We start from the raw sequence: 15,152 nt of genomic DNA, 5'->3' as shown, positions 1-15,152 counted from the left end.
CTTATATTGTAGAGCCAATTGTTATCAAGAGAGGAAACGGGCTGGGCATGGTGAAACCCTGTCTCTACTAAAAAAAAAAAAAATACTGAAACTAGCCAGACATGGTGGCGGCTGCCTGTAATTCCAGCTACTCAGGAGGCTGAAGCTCGAGAGTCGCTTGAACCCAGGAGGAAGAGGTTGCAGTGAGCCGAGATCATGCCACTGCACTCCAGCCTGGGTGACAGAGCAAGACTCCATCTAAAAAAGAAGAAGAAGAAGAAGAAACATTGACTTAAGTCTGTGGGGCAGAAAAAATTCTTTCTACACTTTGTGGCTGAGAAGTGGAGAAATGGTTGTTGAGGACCTACCCTATAAATGTCTGTGTCTAGGTTGTAGAGATCTTCCTTATATTTGCTCAGGTTTTGTTTCTTCAGAATTTAGATTAAATGTTAATGAATTTTGTTCTTCTTGGGGCTCCAAATCTGATTGGTGATTACCTCTGATTTTGGTTTTTTAAAAGAACCTTTGGTTATCTTAAAGTAATCCTTGCGGGGCTGGACGCGGTGGCTCACACCTGTAATCTCAGTACTTTGGGAGGCCGAGGCATGCGGATCACGAGGTCAGGAGATCGAGACCATCCTGGCTAACACAGTGAAACCCTGTCTCTACTAAAAATACAAAAAAATTAGCCGGGTGTGGTGGCGGGCGCCTGTAGTCCCAGCGGCTGAGGCAGGAGAATGGTGTGAACCCGGGAGGCGGAGCTTGCGGTGAGCCAAGATCGCGCCACTGCACTCCAGCCTGGGCGACAGAGCGAGACTCCATCTCAAAAAAAAAAAAGAAAAGTAATCCTTGGGGACCTGAGCTGTATATTCTGCGTTATAGATACAGGCATCTTTTCTTTCTCACAAAGCCATACTGTAGGAGTTTAATTCTTAATTCTGCAATGCTTAGGTCAACTGTATTCTTTAGTTCAAAGACTACTTATTTTTGATGCATTATTTTTTTTGTGCAAGTCAACAGCGTATGTCAGAATGCTATGAATTGAATGCCCCAGAGATGTAGCAAATCAGGGTTTAATTTTGTTGTTTTATTTTTGTTTTTTCTTTCTTCCTTCATACAGAATGTAATTTTTTTCATGCAGTGTGTAGCACTAATGCACTGAGAGTTAATTATCTAAACTGAGAAACTTTATTGACATATACAGGAAAATCACAGATTGTAGAAATGTTTATTTATTAAATGGTAATCTCTCAAAATAGAGTTTTGAGAGAGGGAAATATGTTAGAATGTATATTTTGAATTAGTAATGTTTATAGCTGCATGATAGTATCAGCTATACTACACATCAAGTCCCCTGAAGATGAGTGAATGCAGCAGGGTCTGCAGATAAAGAAGTATGAATTAATCAATTAAATTTTAGTTTTTACACAAGCCAGTCTCACTTCTGTTATACTCACATCGTCACATGAATCATAAACTATAAGGGACTCACATGGAAAAGGTGATTTTGAGTTTAGGGACTCACTTGGAGATTCTTTCATAATTGAGAAATGTTTTAAAATGAGATAATATGGGCTTATTGCAGTTGGAATCAAGAACCTGTCAGTGTTTTACGTGTGTAGTACATCTGATCCTTGAATCGTGGAAGAAGTAGTCTCTTCAAGTTATTACCAAGATGTGTACTATGTTTGTGATATTACAGCTGATTTATGGTATGTGGTAAAACAATATGCCTTTTTAGCTTGCCAAAGATACTGTTAAGTATCAAAATAATAGAAATAACATATCCAAATAGTTATGGGTCCTTGTTTGACAGCAGGAAGTCTTTTTTGGTTTTTGTTTTTGTGTTGTTTTTTTTTGTTTTGTTTTTGTTTTGAGATAGTCTCGCTCTGTTGCCCAGGCTGGAGTGCAATGGTGCGGTCTTGGCTCACTGCAACCTCTGCCTCCTGGGTTCTCTTGCCTCAGTCACTGGAGCAGCTGGGACTATAGGCATGAGCCACCACTCTCGGCTAATTTTTGTATTTTTAGTAGAGATGGGGTTTCACCGTGTTGGCCAGGCTTGTCTAGAACTCCTGACCTCAAGTGATCCACCCACCTTGCCCTCCCAAGGACTGAGATTACAGGCAGGAGCTACCACGCCTGGCCAGTCTTTGAAATAAGCCAGCATTTCTTATAGAAGTTTAGGCTCCTTAAAGTGTTTTATTCCTGTTAGTCAAAGACTTACCTCGATAGTTTGCGTAACACAGTCCCCTGAGCTTGGAAAGGAATTCTACTGAGCTCCATCTTCAGCATTTAAAAATGAGCAAATAATTTCTGATTTTGTTTCCTTAGAGTAAAGGTGCTAGTGCTGGAAGAGAATGGACTGAACAGGAGACCCTTCTACTCCTGGAGGTAAGCAGATTAATGCATATGGGATGTGTGCTAAGATTCTTTGACTAGCATTTTATTTTGTTTTGTTTTATTTAGAGGCAGGGTCTTGCTGTGTCACCCAGGCTGGAGTGCAGTGGCCTGATGGTAGCCCAGTGCAGCTTCTACCTCCCAGGCTCAGGCGATCCTCTTACCTTCAGTCCTGAATAGCTGGGACTAAGGGCATGTGCCACCATGCCTGGCTAATTTTTGTATTTTTTGTAGCAGTGGGCTTTCACCATGTTGTCCAGGCTGGTCTCAAACTCCTGGACTCAGGCAATCCTCCCACCTTGGCCTCCCAAAGTTCTGGCATGAACCACTGTGCCTGGCCTGTGACTAGCATTTTAAACTCACCTATAGTAGTCTGTTTTAAAAAGTGTCCACTGGAGCTCAAAACTCAATCACAAATGTGTTTTCCTTTAGAACAGCCATCATGCTTTGATAGTTGATACTTAAATCCTTTTCTGTGTCTCCATGTAGTTAGGTATTGAGATGATTAAATTGATAATTTTTATAGATTCATTGAGGATGTTTAAGTGAAGCTAATTCCTAATCACAAAATAAGTTGTGAATGTGTGACAGTTAGAAATAAAGTGACTACTAAGACAATTGGTGTCATTGCCTGGATTTATCCTAAGATGTCGCTGCTCCTTTTGCACCATGAATGCAAATGTCAACATAATGAAAAACGCAGTAGTGTCTTAGTATTATCAAGGAAATTGTTTGACATCGCAGTCCTCCTAAAAGAGCCTGGTGCCCTCTGGGTTCCCAGACCACATAGAGTGGACTTGGTGACATTTTGGTTGCTGTACTGCTTTGATGGTTTTTCAGGTTGTTCCAATAGTTGTAATTACTGTAGAAGTATCATTGGTGCATCATCAAACTATTTCCATTTCTTTTTTGTATTCCTCTTTTACTTTTTCTTGCTGTTTTCTGGTTCTCCCCCCAACCTTATCTTTCTCTGTTGTGATCAAAATCAAAACAATCCCTTGTTTTGTGTTTTTTTGCCTCTATTTTAATATATTCTCATATGCCCATTCAGTATCAGTGATACGCAGAGAGCTTTGCTGACTCACTTTTTACTTGTTTATTTAACTATCTTTCCTATGGTACTGACTGACTCACTTTCAATTTCAGGACTATTTTGTATAGCCATATCTACTAGATTTTAATATTAATTAAAATGAACCGTGTTTTCAGTACTTGTGGGTGACTGTAAACACACTTTTGTATTGCTATTTTGGAATCTTTGGGCTCTGGAGAGAAAGTAAGTTGTATAACAATGACTGGAGCAACAGTTGTTCTTTTTCCTGCTGCACATTGATGCTGGAACTTTTCTCCTTTTTCACATTTAAGATTAGTAGGTAGTAAAAGTGAGGTAAGAATGACTGAGCTACTGTTGACACTAAAGACATCCAAGAAAACCACAGTATTACACAACAGTGCATTTTCTCTCCTTCAGGTGGAATCTGTGAAGTGTTTGATTTTTCTTTTAATCTTGCAATTCAGTCAACAGGAATTGTTTGCAATAACACAAAGAGAAATAAAAGACTTCTCCACATCAATGTTTACCACTAACATCTTCGATTTATATAGTTTATTTAGAGATACTTAATAGCTTAAGAATATGAAGTCAGATGAGTATTTTTAAATGGATTTATAATCAAATATAGTCTCTTTCTAATAAATCGATAAATCTGGTAGACTCATTGGGGTTTGCTGTTTTCAAAATAGCATCGTACCTTTTTTTTTTTTTTTTTTTAAGACAGGGTTTTTCTCCCTTCCCCCATGCTAGTGTGCAGTAGCGCAGTCTCAGTCCACTGCAGCCTCAATTTCCCGAGCTCAGGCGATCCTCCCAGCTTAGCCTCTCGAGTAGCTGGGACTACAGGTGTGCACCACCATGCCTGGCTAGTTTTTTTGTATTTTTAATAGAGATGGGGTTTCACCATGTTGCTCAGGCTGGCATACTATTTTATTAAACAAATATACCACACAGGCAGCATTCCAAATATTTATCGTATTCTTGAGCACACCCCTTTGATTTTTAAAAGACCTTGTTTCATAAAGTCTTTTATCAAAGCACAGCTTTTGGGTAAATGCTGAAGGTTAATATCTGGTCATGTTCATTTCCTTGTTATCTTATTGTAAATATTGGAGGCAACATTTCAATTTTGGAAATAGTCAAAGTGGAATGTATACGATAGATGAAGGAATGCAGTTTGAAAAAGAAAAATCTTTAATCGGTAGAAATGAAGGATAATGTAAGGTTTTATATTAACGTTTTAAAAAGAAATTACTCTGTAAGATCAAGATGATGATGGCCTGTTTGAATAAGACTTCAGTTGTAAAAAGGTGTGGGGAATTTCTACTTGAAAATATGTCATTAGAATGAGTAGGCCTATAAAGTCTAAAGTTTGAGGTAAAAAAACAAAACAGCACAACAAGAATAAGTAGCTATAAAAGGCCATGACAGTCTTTATGGAAGTTTGAAATTCTGTTGATATAATCAGGGCACCAGAATGAAAGAGAGATAATGGAGCCACTCTATTCCACAGTGACTAAAGAATTTTTTTTCAAGTTAATATATATGTACATGCATATATATATATATATATATATATGCACATATTTATTTATTTAATATAGAGGCAGGGTTTTGCTATGCTGTCCATGCTGGTCTTGAACTCCTGGTCTCTAGTGATCCTCCTGCCTCAGCCTCCCAGAGTGCTTGGATTACAGACGTGAGCCACTGTACTGGGTTCACAGTTTCTTTTTTCTTTGAGAAGGAGTCTCACTCTGTCACCAGGCTGGAGTGCAGTGACATGATCTCAGCTCACTGCAACCTCTGCCTCCTGGGTTCACGCAGTTCTTCTGCCTCAGCCTCCCGAGTAGTTGGGACTACAGGCACACGCCACCATGCCCAGCTAATTTTTGTATTTTCAGAAGACACGGGGTTTCACCATGTTGGCCAGGATGGTCTCGATCTCTTGACCTCGTGATCTGCCCGCCTCAACCTCCCAGAGTGCTGGGATTACAGGCACAGGCCACCGCGCTTGGCCTTCACAATTTCTTTTAAGTCCACAACTGATTGCAGTATTCTTCCTGTTCATTTATAATTATTCTTGGGCTTGAAAGTGACAAGACTTGAATTTGTGAGCTCACTGATTCTCCCGTGATAGCTCTAGTGTTTGTCATGTATGCTTTGCTTTCTCATGCTATTTATTTTCCCTTAGATAATTAATAGACATAAAGGCTATGCCTGCAAAGAAAACTTGTAATTTATTAACATTTATTTATCACCATAAGAGTTTCTCTCTCTCTCTTTTTTTTTTTGAGACGGAGTCTCGCTCTGTCGCCCAGGCTGGAGTGCAGTGGCGTGATCTCGGCTCACTGCAAGCTCCGCCTCCCGGGTTCACGCTATTCTCCTGCCTCAGCCTCCCAAGTAGCTGGGACTACAGGTGCCTGCCACCATGCCCGGCTAATTTTTTTGTGTTTTTAGTAGAGACGAGGTTTCACCACGTTAGCCAGGATGGTCTCGATCTCCTGACCTCGTGATCGGCCCACCTCAGCATCCCAAAGTGCTGGGATTACAGGCGTGAGCCACCGTGCCTGGCCCGAGTTTCTCTCATTTTTTATGCCAGCTAAATAATAGGAAACATAGCATTAGAAGATATTCAGTAACCAACATGAAAGATTTCCTCACAGTGTACATACACTTTACATACTTTTTCTTGATACAAAACCCAGGAAATGTATCATTCTATGTACTTTTGAACTACACTAAGATGCATAGTAAATCTTCTATTAAAAAACTTTTCTTAAGGACAGAGATGTCCAATCTTTGGCTTCCCTGGGCCACACATAAAATACACTAACACTAACAATAGCTGATGAGCTTAAAAAAAAAATCCCCCCAAAAAATCATAGTGTTTTAAGAAAGTTTATGAATTTGTATGGGCCACATTCAGCGCCATCCTGGGCCACATGTAGGCTGCAGGCCACAGGTTGGACAAGCTTGGTTTAGCTAAGAGAACCTTTTTTTTTTTTTTTTTAATTAGGAAAACAGTCTGCCTTTTTACATTTGAGAGCCATAGCAAAGTCAGATTTATTTCTTGGTTTAGTTCAGTTTCCTGTGGTTTGAGTTCAGTAAACTTTATTAGGTATTGTGTTTTGGACACTATGACAGACACTGCAGGTTGAGATCTGTAGAACACAATCTGTACCTTTAAGGAATTCATAGTCTGCTTAAGTGACAGAGAAAGATAAAACACAAAGCTTGAATGCGGAATTCCCAGCTTTATGATTAGAGGTATGTCCAGAGCACAAGAGCTGTACAGAGGAGTTGCTTTGCAAACAAGCCAGGTAGATAAGACATAATGAACAGGCTTCTGGGAATGGTATAGCTGTGTTGGTCCTAAAACATGATGTTTCCAGTGCAGAACAAATGGTTCATAGGCACAATACCTAGTAGGAATAGATCAGTGGGGCCTGTGTATTGTTGAAACATGAAGAGTAGGGAATAGGGCGGGAGAAGTAGGCAGTGTCCTGATCACGTTTGGCTTAATTTCATAAGATAATGACACATAATAAAATAGTTTTAGGCAGGAGAGAAAGAGTGTTTTATGTAAAACATATTTCACTCTAGCAGCGTGGAGAAGGATGAAATTACTATAGAAAGGTAATTATAATAATCGATCTATGAGGCTGAGATGGAAGGATTGCTTGAGGCCAGGAATTGGACAGCAGCTTGGGCAACATAGCAAGACCGTGTCTCACAAAAAAAAAAAAAAAAAAAAAAAAAGAGAGTGAGTGAGTGTATCCAGGTTAAGTAATGATGAAGACCTGAACCTGGGTTATGGCAGGATGAATGAAGCTGTTTTGTAGCATTATAAGATACTTACTAAAAACTTTCATTGAATCATCCTCCTTCCTGGCCAGTGTGTCACCGCATTATTCTCTTTTCAAAACATCACTTTAATTTGCCTCTCTTATTAACATTATTATCAGTTCCTAGGCTCAGACATTTACAGATTCTCAACTCTGTGCTCTTCTGGATGCTGAGTCTTGCTTGGATTTTGTATCTCAGAAGTTTCCCCAACTCCACCTTTATTCTGGAAAAAAACTTGATGAACTTTCTTACTGTCCCCTGGCGAAAGGAACATGAAAAAATATTTTTTAATTAAAAATTTCATTGGAAAAGGGCATGATAGAGCATGTCTAGAAAATCCCTATTTATAATTAGAAACATAATACAGCCCCAGTAGATATATTTCTACTTCCGTGGACCCGAGTGAGATTTATTTTTCTTTTTTCTTACAATCTGGATCTTTCAAAAAGTAATTCCTTCTCGAACTACCTGAGGTTACTGAATATCCAGAGGAAACCCAGAATTAGCCTAGTTTTTCAAGGGATTTAATGTGTCAGGCCATTTGCTGGCTTGGGTTTTGAGAAGTCCTCTACCATTCCAGCAGAAATGAAAGCCTGAGCAGCAGTTGGAACCCAGAGTTAAGAATTAATTGATGTCCAGGTGCAGTGTTTCACACCTGTAATCTCAGCACTTTGGGAGGCTGAGGCGGGAGGATTCCTTGAGTTCAGAAGTCCGTGACCATCCTGGGCAATACAGTGAGAACATGTCTCTAAAAATTAAGAAAAAAAAATCTTGAAGTAAAATAATTAACTGAAAAAGTAACCATGGAGACAACTATTGTTATAGAAAGCTCAATCTCACAGTGTAGAGCAGCAAATTAGGCTGTAATGCAAGGTTTTTCAGTTGGAGCATTCAATATTGACATTTGGGCCAGATTTTTTTGTTGTTGGGGTGGAGGGTTCATATATGTTTTACAGCATACATGGCCCCTCCTTGCTGTTAGATACCAGCAGCACTTCCCCAGTTGGGTCAACCAAAAATGTCTGCAGACGTTGCCAGTGTCCTCAAGGGGGCAAAAATTACCCTTCATTGAGAACCATGGTCCTGGAGAGAATGGTGTGAGAGTAGCAACTTCAGTATGCCACTAAATAAATTCTTTTTATCCAATTAATTCCTCAACATTCTTAGCACCACATAGTTGTGGTTTTCTTTCTACTGTTCTATCCGTTTTTCCCTCGGAGACTCCTTTTACTCTTTTTGTTGGTTTCTTTCAGGATTTTCTCTGAAAAAATAATAAATTATAAAACTAGAAATGTATGTAGTTTATAAATTTTTGAATCAGTTTATCAATTTCTACTAAAAAGAAGCCTACTTGGAGTTTGACTGGAATTGTATTGAATCTGTAGTTCAACTTGGAAAGAACTGACATCTTAATACTGAGACTTCTAATGAATGAACACAATATATCTCTTCCTTTATTTGGGTCTTTGAGTTCTCTCATGTTTTACTCATTCTAGTCTGTTGCTCTTTTACATTCTTTATTATGTTTATTCCTCCTATTTCATTATGCTATTTAAGACAGGGTCTTTTTTTTGTTTTTTAGAGTTTATTAAGCAGGGGAGTGGAGGGGAGATGTGGCACAAATAGAAGTATGTAACATTCAAACAACAGAAACTAGGATTTTTGAAAAAACTTTCAGTTACAGTTACGCAAAGGGTCACTTCCTCCCCCAACGACGCATGGGCCTCTCAAAGGAGAGGAGGGAGTAAGTCCCATGGTAGGGCCAGTGGTTGCTCCTGGGTTTTGGAATCATTTCTGCGGAGCTTTCAAAGCCAGACCCTGGGCTCAGGGTTGAGACTTCATAGCGGTGACAGACCCAGCAAGATGGCTGTGACCGTGAAACCCTGGGCGGCGATCCAGGTGCACATCATGAGCTGAGAGCGCTGGCTGTTGCCCCGGTGGAAGGAGTAGAGGCCGTAGGTGAGGGCGGCCGCCGTGGCCAGGCAACCTATGGGTACCACCGGGTTCTCGTGGGTCTTGTGAAGGAACTTTTCCTTGAAACTCTCTGGATTCCTGTAAACAGTGGGGCTAAGCCCCTCAATGACTGGGGGCTTCGATGGTTCAAAGGGGACCTCCGGAATCACAGGGCCGGAGTCGCCATGTCCGGGCCACAGCAGCAGGAGAAAATCGCGACCTAAGACAGGGTCTTGCTGTGTTTGTCAGGCTGGCCTTGAACCCCTGGGCTCAAGAGATCCTCTCGCCTCAGCCCCCTGAGTAGCTGGGAGTACAGATGTGTGCCACTACACCCAGCTTTTATGTTAAATACTTTTTTCTTCCTATTTAAAATTGTTCATTGCTATTATGTATGGAAATATAGTTCAGTTTCTCTATTGCCCTTCTATCCTGTGATTTTGCTCAGCTATTCAGTTTTAGTACTTTTTTTTATAGCTTCCTTAGAGTTTTCTACATAAACAGTCATGTCTGTCTGTATTAGTAAAAAAGCCCTTCCTTCCTTCCCTCCTTCCTTCCTTCCTTCCTTCCTTCCTTCCTTCCTTCCTTCCTCCCCTCCCCTCCCCTCCCTTCCCTCCTTTCCTTCCTCCCTCCCTCCCTCCCTTCCTTCCCTCCCTCCCTCTTTTCTTTTGTTTCTTCTTTTCTTTCTTTCTATCACTCTTGCCGCCTAGGCTGGAGTGCAGTGGCACAATCTCGGCTCACTGCAACTTCTGCCTCCCGGGTTCAAGCGATTCTTGTGCCTCAGTCTCCTGAGTAGCTGGGATTACAGGCACGCACCACCATGCCCAGCTAATTTTTGTATTTTTAGTAGAGATAGGGTTTCACCATGTTATTGGCCAGGCTGCTCTCGAACTCCTGACCTCAGGTGATCTGCCCACCTCTGCCTCCCAAAGTGCTGAGATTATACGCGTGAGCCACCGTGCCTGGACTACTTTCTTTACAGTATGCATGTCTTTTATTTATTTTACTTGCCTGATTGAAAATAATATAAGGAAACCATCAAATCTTTCTATTTATGCATAAATATTTGCATTATTTTTTTTTTAAAAAGCTATCTAAAGAACTTCTAATATTACACATTACTTTCTTGTTACCTGACATGAAAGCATCTGTTTTTTCTGTCTTAGGCCCTGGAGATGTACAAGGATGATTGGAACAAAGTGTCGGAACATGTTGGAAGTCGTACTCAGGATGAATGCATCCTCCACTTTTTGAGACTTCCCATTGAGGACCCATACCTTGAGAATTCAGATGCTTCCCTTGGGCCTTTGGCCTACCAGCCTGTCCCCTTCAGTCAGTCGGGAAATCCAGTTATGAGTACTGTTGCTTTTTTGGCATCTGTGGTGGACCCTCGCGTGGCATCTGCTGCAGCAAAAGCGGCTTTGGGTATGGACTTCCCTAAACCATCTCCTCAACAGAAAAACTCAGTTTATCCCAATTTAAATATTACCAGCCGTTACATTCATTTCTTTTAATATAAATAACAAAAATCAGATATTACCTGTGAAAGATACCATATTCTTTATAAAAGTATTACAGTATTTGGCTGGACACCAAATTAGCTGGGTGTGGTGGCACATGCCTATAGTCCCAGCTACTTGGGAGGCTGAGGCAGGAGAATCGCTTGAACCCAGGAGGCAGAGGTTGCAGTGAGCTGAGATCGTGCCACTGCACTCCATCCCCTGGGCAATAGAGCAAGACTCCGTCTCAAAAAAAAAAAAAGTATTACAAAATTTTTAAGTAATGCACCTTAAAATTAAGAGCTTTAGGAATTGGAGGGACAGAGGTTTTTTATTGTGTATTTTGTGATTAATTTAGAATTTGGTGTAACTAGCAAAGGAAGTCATTTAATATTCATGGGTTACACATTAATTGTAACTAGAACTTTGTCACATCATAGAACTCTTTCTTGGTTTTATGGATGTTTAATCCTTGCTGTTTTTGTTTTTTTGATTTATTAATCTAGTAAGCAGTTAAAATATGGACAGCAGTTTTGATTATTACTGGCATAAGTTGAAAGATCTCTTATTTCAAGGCTCTGTGATGTGTAGGAGAAAATGTAGAACCATAGAATTTCATTATTATTACTATTTTTTGTCTCATTTAGTCCTCTCATTTTTCTGGTATAGAGGGACTGAGAGCCTGAAGAAGAGGTTGCTACACCTAAGACAATAATACTGTGTTGGGTTTCCTGGTGGTGGTTTTACACTGAAGCAAATTTTTGTGCAAAGTTAGATTGCTGTTCCATTTTTATTCTTGAACCAGAGGAGTTTTCTCGGGTTCGGGAGGAGGTACCACTGGAATTGGTTGAAGCTCATGTCAAGAAAGTACAAGAAGCAGCACGAGCCTCTGGGAAAGTGGATCCCACCTACGGTCTGGAGAGCAGCTGCATTGCAGGCACAGGGCCTGATGAGCCAGAGAAGCTTGGTGAGTCACTGCTGCTTTTAAGGGACAGGGTTAATATATGTTTGTATTCCTGTCAGTTTACTCAAATAATTGAGTTTACTTTCACTAAAAAGTGAGTACAATGATCAGTATAAACTTGTCTTTTAAGATTAGTACATGATTTTTTTTCTCTTGTCTGTTTCTTTTGGTAGCTAGAACTAAAAAATTATCTTGTAACTGTTAATGGTATTACAGTTGTGAATTATCTGGTTGCTGTTTGTAGATCCAGGTTTTGAATAGACAGATACAAGAATACTGAAAGATGCATGGAACTGTAGGTGAAAAAAAGAATATTGAAAGGACTTACGATTATGTTAATTTATATGTTGCTGAGTGGGTTTAAATTCATTGTTTTGGGGGTTTTTTTAGCTGAGGAAAAATTCCTGTAACATAAAATTCCTCATTTTAACTGCTTAAAAGTATATAACCTAGTAGCTTCTGCTATATTTACAATGCTGTGTGTCTATCACCACTATCTAATTCCAGAACATTTTCCTCATCCCAATAGGAAGTCACATACTTATTAAGTGGTCACTCCCCATTCCTTTTGCTCTTCAGCTGTGGTACCCACTAACAATCTGCTTTCTGTCTCTATGGGTTTGCCTATTCTGGACATTTAATATAAACAGAATCATATAATATGTGGCCTTTTGTGTCTGCTTCTTTGACTTAGCATAATGTTTTCAAGGTTCTTCCATGCTGTAGCATGCATCAGTATCTCATTCTTGTCAATGCTGACTATTTCTTAGTGTGGATATACCCAATTATATTTATTTGTCAGTTCATGGACATTTTTATTGTTTCCACTTTTTTTTTTTTTTTTTTTTTAGACAGAGTCTCGCTCTGTCGCCCAGGCTGGAGTGCAGTGGCGCGATCTCAGCTCACTGCAAGCTCTGCCTCCCTGGTTCACGCCATTTTCCTGCTTCAGCCTCCCGAGTAGCTGGGACTACAGGCGCCTGCCACCACGCCCAGCTAATTTTTTGTATTTTTAGTAGAGACAGGGTTTCACCATGTTGGCCAGGATGGTCTCGATCTCCTGACCTCGTGATCTGCCCGCCTCGGCCTCCCAAAGTGCTGGGATTATAAGCATGAGTCACTGCACCTGGCCTATTGTTTCCACTTTTATACTACTATGAAAAATGCTGCTATGAATACTTATATACAAGCTTTTTTGTGAACTGAGGATTTTCACTTCTTTTGGTTGGGTGTATACCTAGGGGTAGAATTGCTGAGTTATATGGTAATTTTGTTTACCTTTTTGAGAAACTGCCAGCCTGTTTTTCATAGTGGCTATACCATTTTATGTTCTTACCCGTAATGTATAACATTTCTAAGTTTTTCATGTCCTTGTCAATACTTATTTTCCATTTTTACCTTTAATAGCCAATCTAGTGGTTTGATGTTGGGGTTTGTATTTGCATTGATGACTAATCATCTTGAATATCATGTGTTTATTGGCCATTTTTATGTCTGCCTTGGGAAATACCTACTCAGATTCTTGTCCCCCCCCCCTTTTTTTTTCTTGGTACACTTTATGTCTTAGAGCAGTTTTAGGTTCATAGCAAAATTCAGTAGACATTACAGAGTTCCTGTATACTGCCTGACTACCCCTACATGCACAGTTTTCCCCACGATCAATACCAGGGTGGTACATTTGTTATAGTTGATAAACCTACTTTAACACATCATCATCAACCACAGTCCAAAGTTTTAGTTTATTCTGTAATTGATTCTCACATGTTGAACCACCCTCCCTTTTTGTTTTTTGGTTTTTATTTTGATAAATCCGACATGGCCTTTGTAAATAATCCATTTAACATGCTATCGGATTTGGTTTGCTAGTCTTTTGTTGAAGATTTTTGCATCTGTATTCATATATTGTTTATAGTTTTCTTTTCCTATGATATCTTTATCTAGTTTTGGTATTACGGTAATAACCAGCCTCAAAGAATAAGTTAGGAATTGTTCTTTTTTTTTTTCTTTTTTATTTATTTATTTTTATTTTTAGAAAAGTTTGAGGAGCATTGGAGTTAATTCTTTAAGTGTTTGGTAATATTCACTGGTAAAGCCATCATGTCCTGGACTTTTCTTACTTTCTTGATTACTGATTCTGTCTCTCTCTCATTTTTTTTTTTTTTTTTTTGAGACAGAGTCTCACTCTGTCACCCAGGCTGGAGTGCAATGGTGTGGTCTCAGCTCACTGCAGCCTCCGTCTCCTGGGTTCAAGCAATTCTCCCTGCTCAGCCCCTGGAGTAGCTGGGACTACAGGCTTGTGCCACAACACCCGGCTAATTTTTGTATTTTTAGTAGAGACGGGGTTTTACCGTGTTGGCCAGGTTGGTCTCGAACTCCTGACCTTGTGATCCACCCGCCTCGGTCTGCCAAAGTGTTGGGATTACAGGTGTAAGCCACCGCGCCTAGCCCTCATTCTGTCTCTTGTTATAATTCTACCAAGATTTAAACATTTCTTAATGAGTCAGTTTTGGTAGTTTGTGTCTTATAGGAATTTATTCGTTTCATGTAGATTATCTAATTTGTTGGCAAAAAATTTATAACAACAAAAAGGGGAAACAACTGGAATGTCCATCATCTGATATGTGATAAGCAAAATGTGGTATATCCATACAATGGAATATTACTTGGCTATAAAAAGGAATGAAGTGTTTACATTTGCCACATGATGGATGAATTTTGAAACATTTGGTAAGTGAAAAGCCAGTGAAAATAGCCAATATATTATATGATTGCATTTATAAGAAATGTCCTGAAGAGGGAAATCTATAAAAACAAAGTAGATTAATGGTTGCTCTGCATAAGCGGAATGGAGGATTGGGGGTTGATAGCAAAAGGATATCTCTTTGAAGTAACGAAAATGTTTTAAGTTTTACCATGGGGATGGTTGCACGTATCTGTTGATATACTTAATTTAATTGACTTGTACTCCTTCAATGGGTGAATTTTATATTATGTGAATTACATCTCAATAAATGGGTGAATTCTATAGTATGTGAATTATATCTCAAAGCTATTTTTTTAAGTTCACAGTGTTCTCTCATAACTGTTGATAGTAATGTCCTCATTTTCATTACTGATTATAGTAATTTCATCCACTTGCTTTTCTTGTTTTAAAGTCAGACAAGATAAAGGCTTGTCAATTTTGTCTCTTCAAAGAACCAGCTTTTTTGTTTCATTGATTCTCTGTTTTTCTGTTCTATAATTTCTCTCCACTCTAATCGTCATTTTTTCCTTCTGCTTGCTTTGGGTTAAATTTGCTTTTTTCCTGGTTGTTTTAAGGTAGAGTATGTTATTTGAGATCTTATTTAGTAATGTAGGTGTTTACAGCTGTATAAATTTCCCTCAGCACTGCTTTTGCGACATTCTATAAGTTTTGCTGTATTTATTTATGTTTCCATTCTTCTCAAAGTACTTTGTAATTTCTTTTTTT

At 39.3% G+C, this 15,152-nt stretch overlaps 2 protein-coding genes across 3 annotated transcripts in view; one reads left to right on the top strand and one right to left on the bottom strand.

The window, feature by feature from the left end:
- SMARCC1 (SWI/SNF related, matrix associated, actin dependent regulator of chromatin subfamily c member 1) overlaps positions 1-15,152 on the top strand; it is a 195,208-nt gene that overhangs the window by 108,441 nt on the left and 71,615 nt on the right. For both annotated transcript variants that reach the window (XM_008971765.7, XM_034956331.3), the window contains 3 exons: positions 2,311-2,370; positions 10,390-10,648; positions 11,528-11,689. In XM_008971765.7, the coding sequence (XP_008970013.2) occupies positions 2,311-2,370; positions 10,390-10,648; positions 11,528-11,689 (481 nt within the window). The remainder of the gene's footprint in view (positions 1-2,310; positions 2,371-10,389; positions 10,649-11,527; positions 11,690-15,152) is intronic.
- On the bottom strand, positions 8,831-9,731 carry LOC112439309 (HIG1 domain family member 2A, mitochondrial). Its single transcript, XM_055111049.2, is given in 3 exon segments — positions 8,831-9,126; positions 9,129-9,446; positions 9,689-9,731. Coding segments are annotated over 3 exon segments (390 nt in total). The 3' UTR covers positions 8,831-9,097.

Source organism: Pan paniscus, chromosome 2 (genome assembly GCF_029289425.2).
Source record: "Pan paniscus chromosome 2, NHGRI_mPanPan1-v2.0_pri, whole genome shotgun sequence".
Classification (NCBI taxonomy): Eukaryota; Metazoa; Chordata; class Mammalia; order Primates; family Hominidae; genus Pan; species Pan paniscus.
Note: the sequence above shows the minus strand (reverse complement) of the source record. Positions and strands in the feature narration are given on the sequence as shown.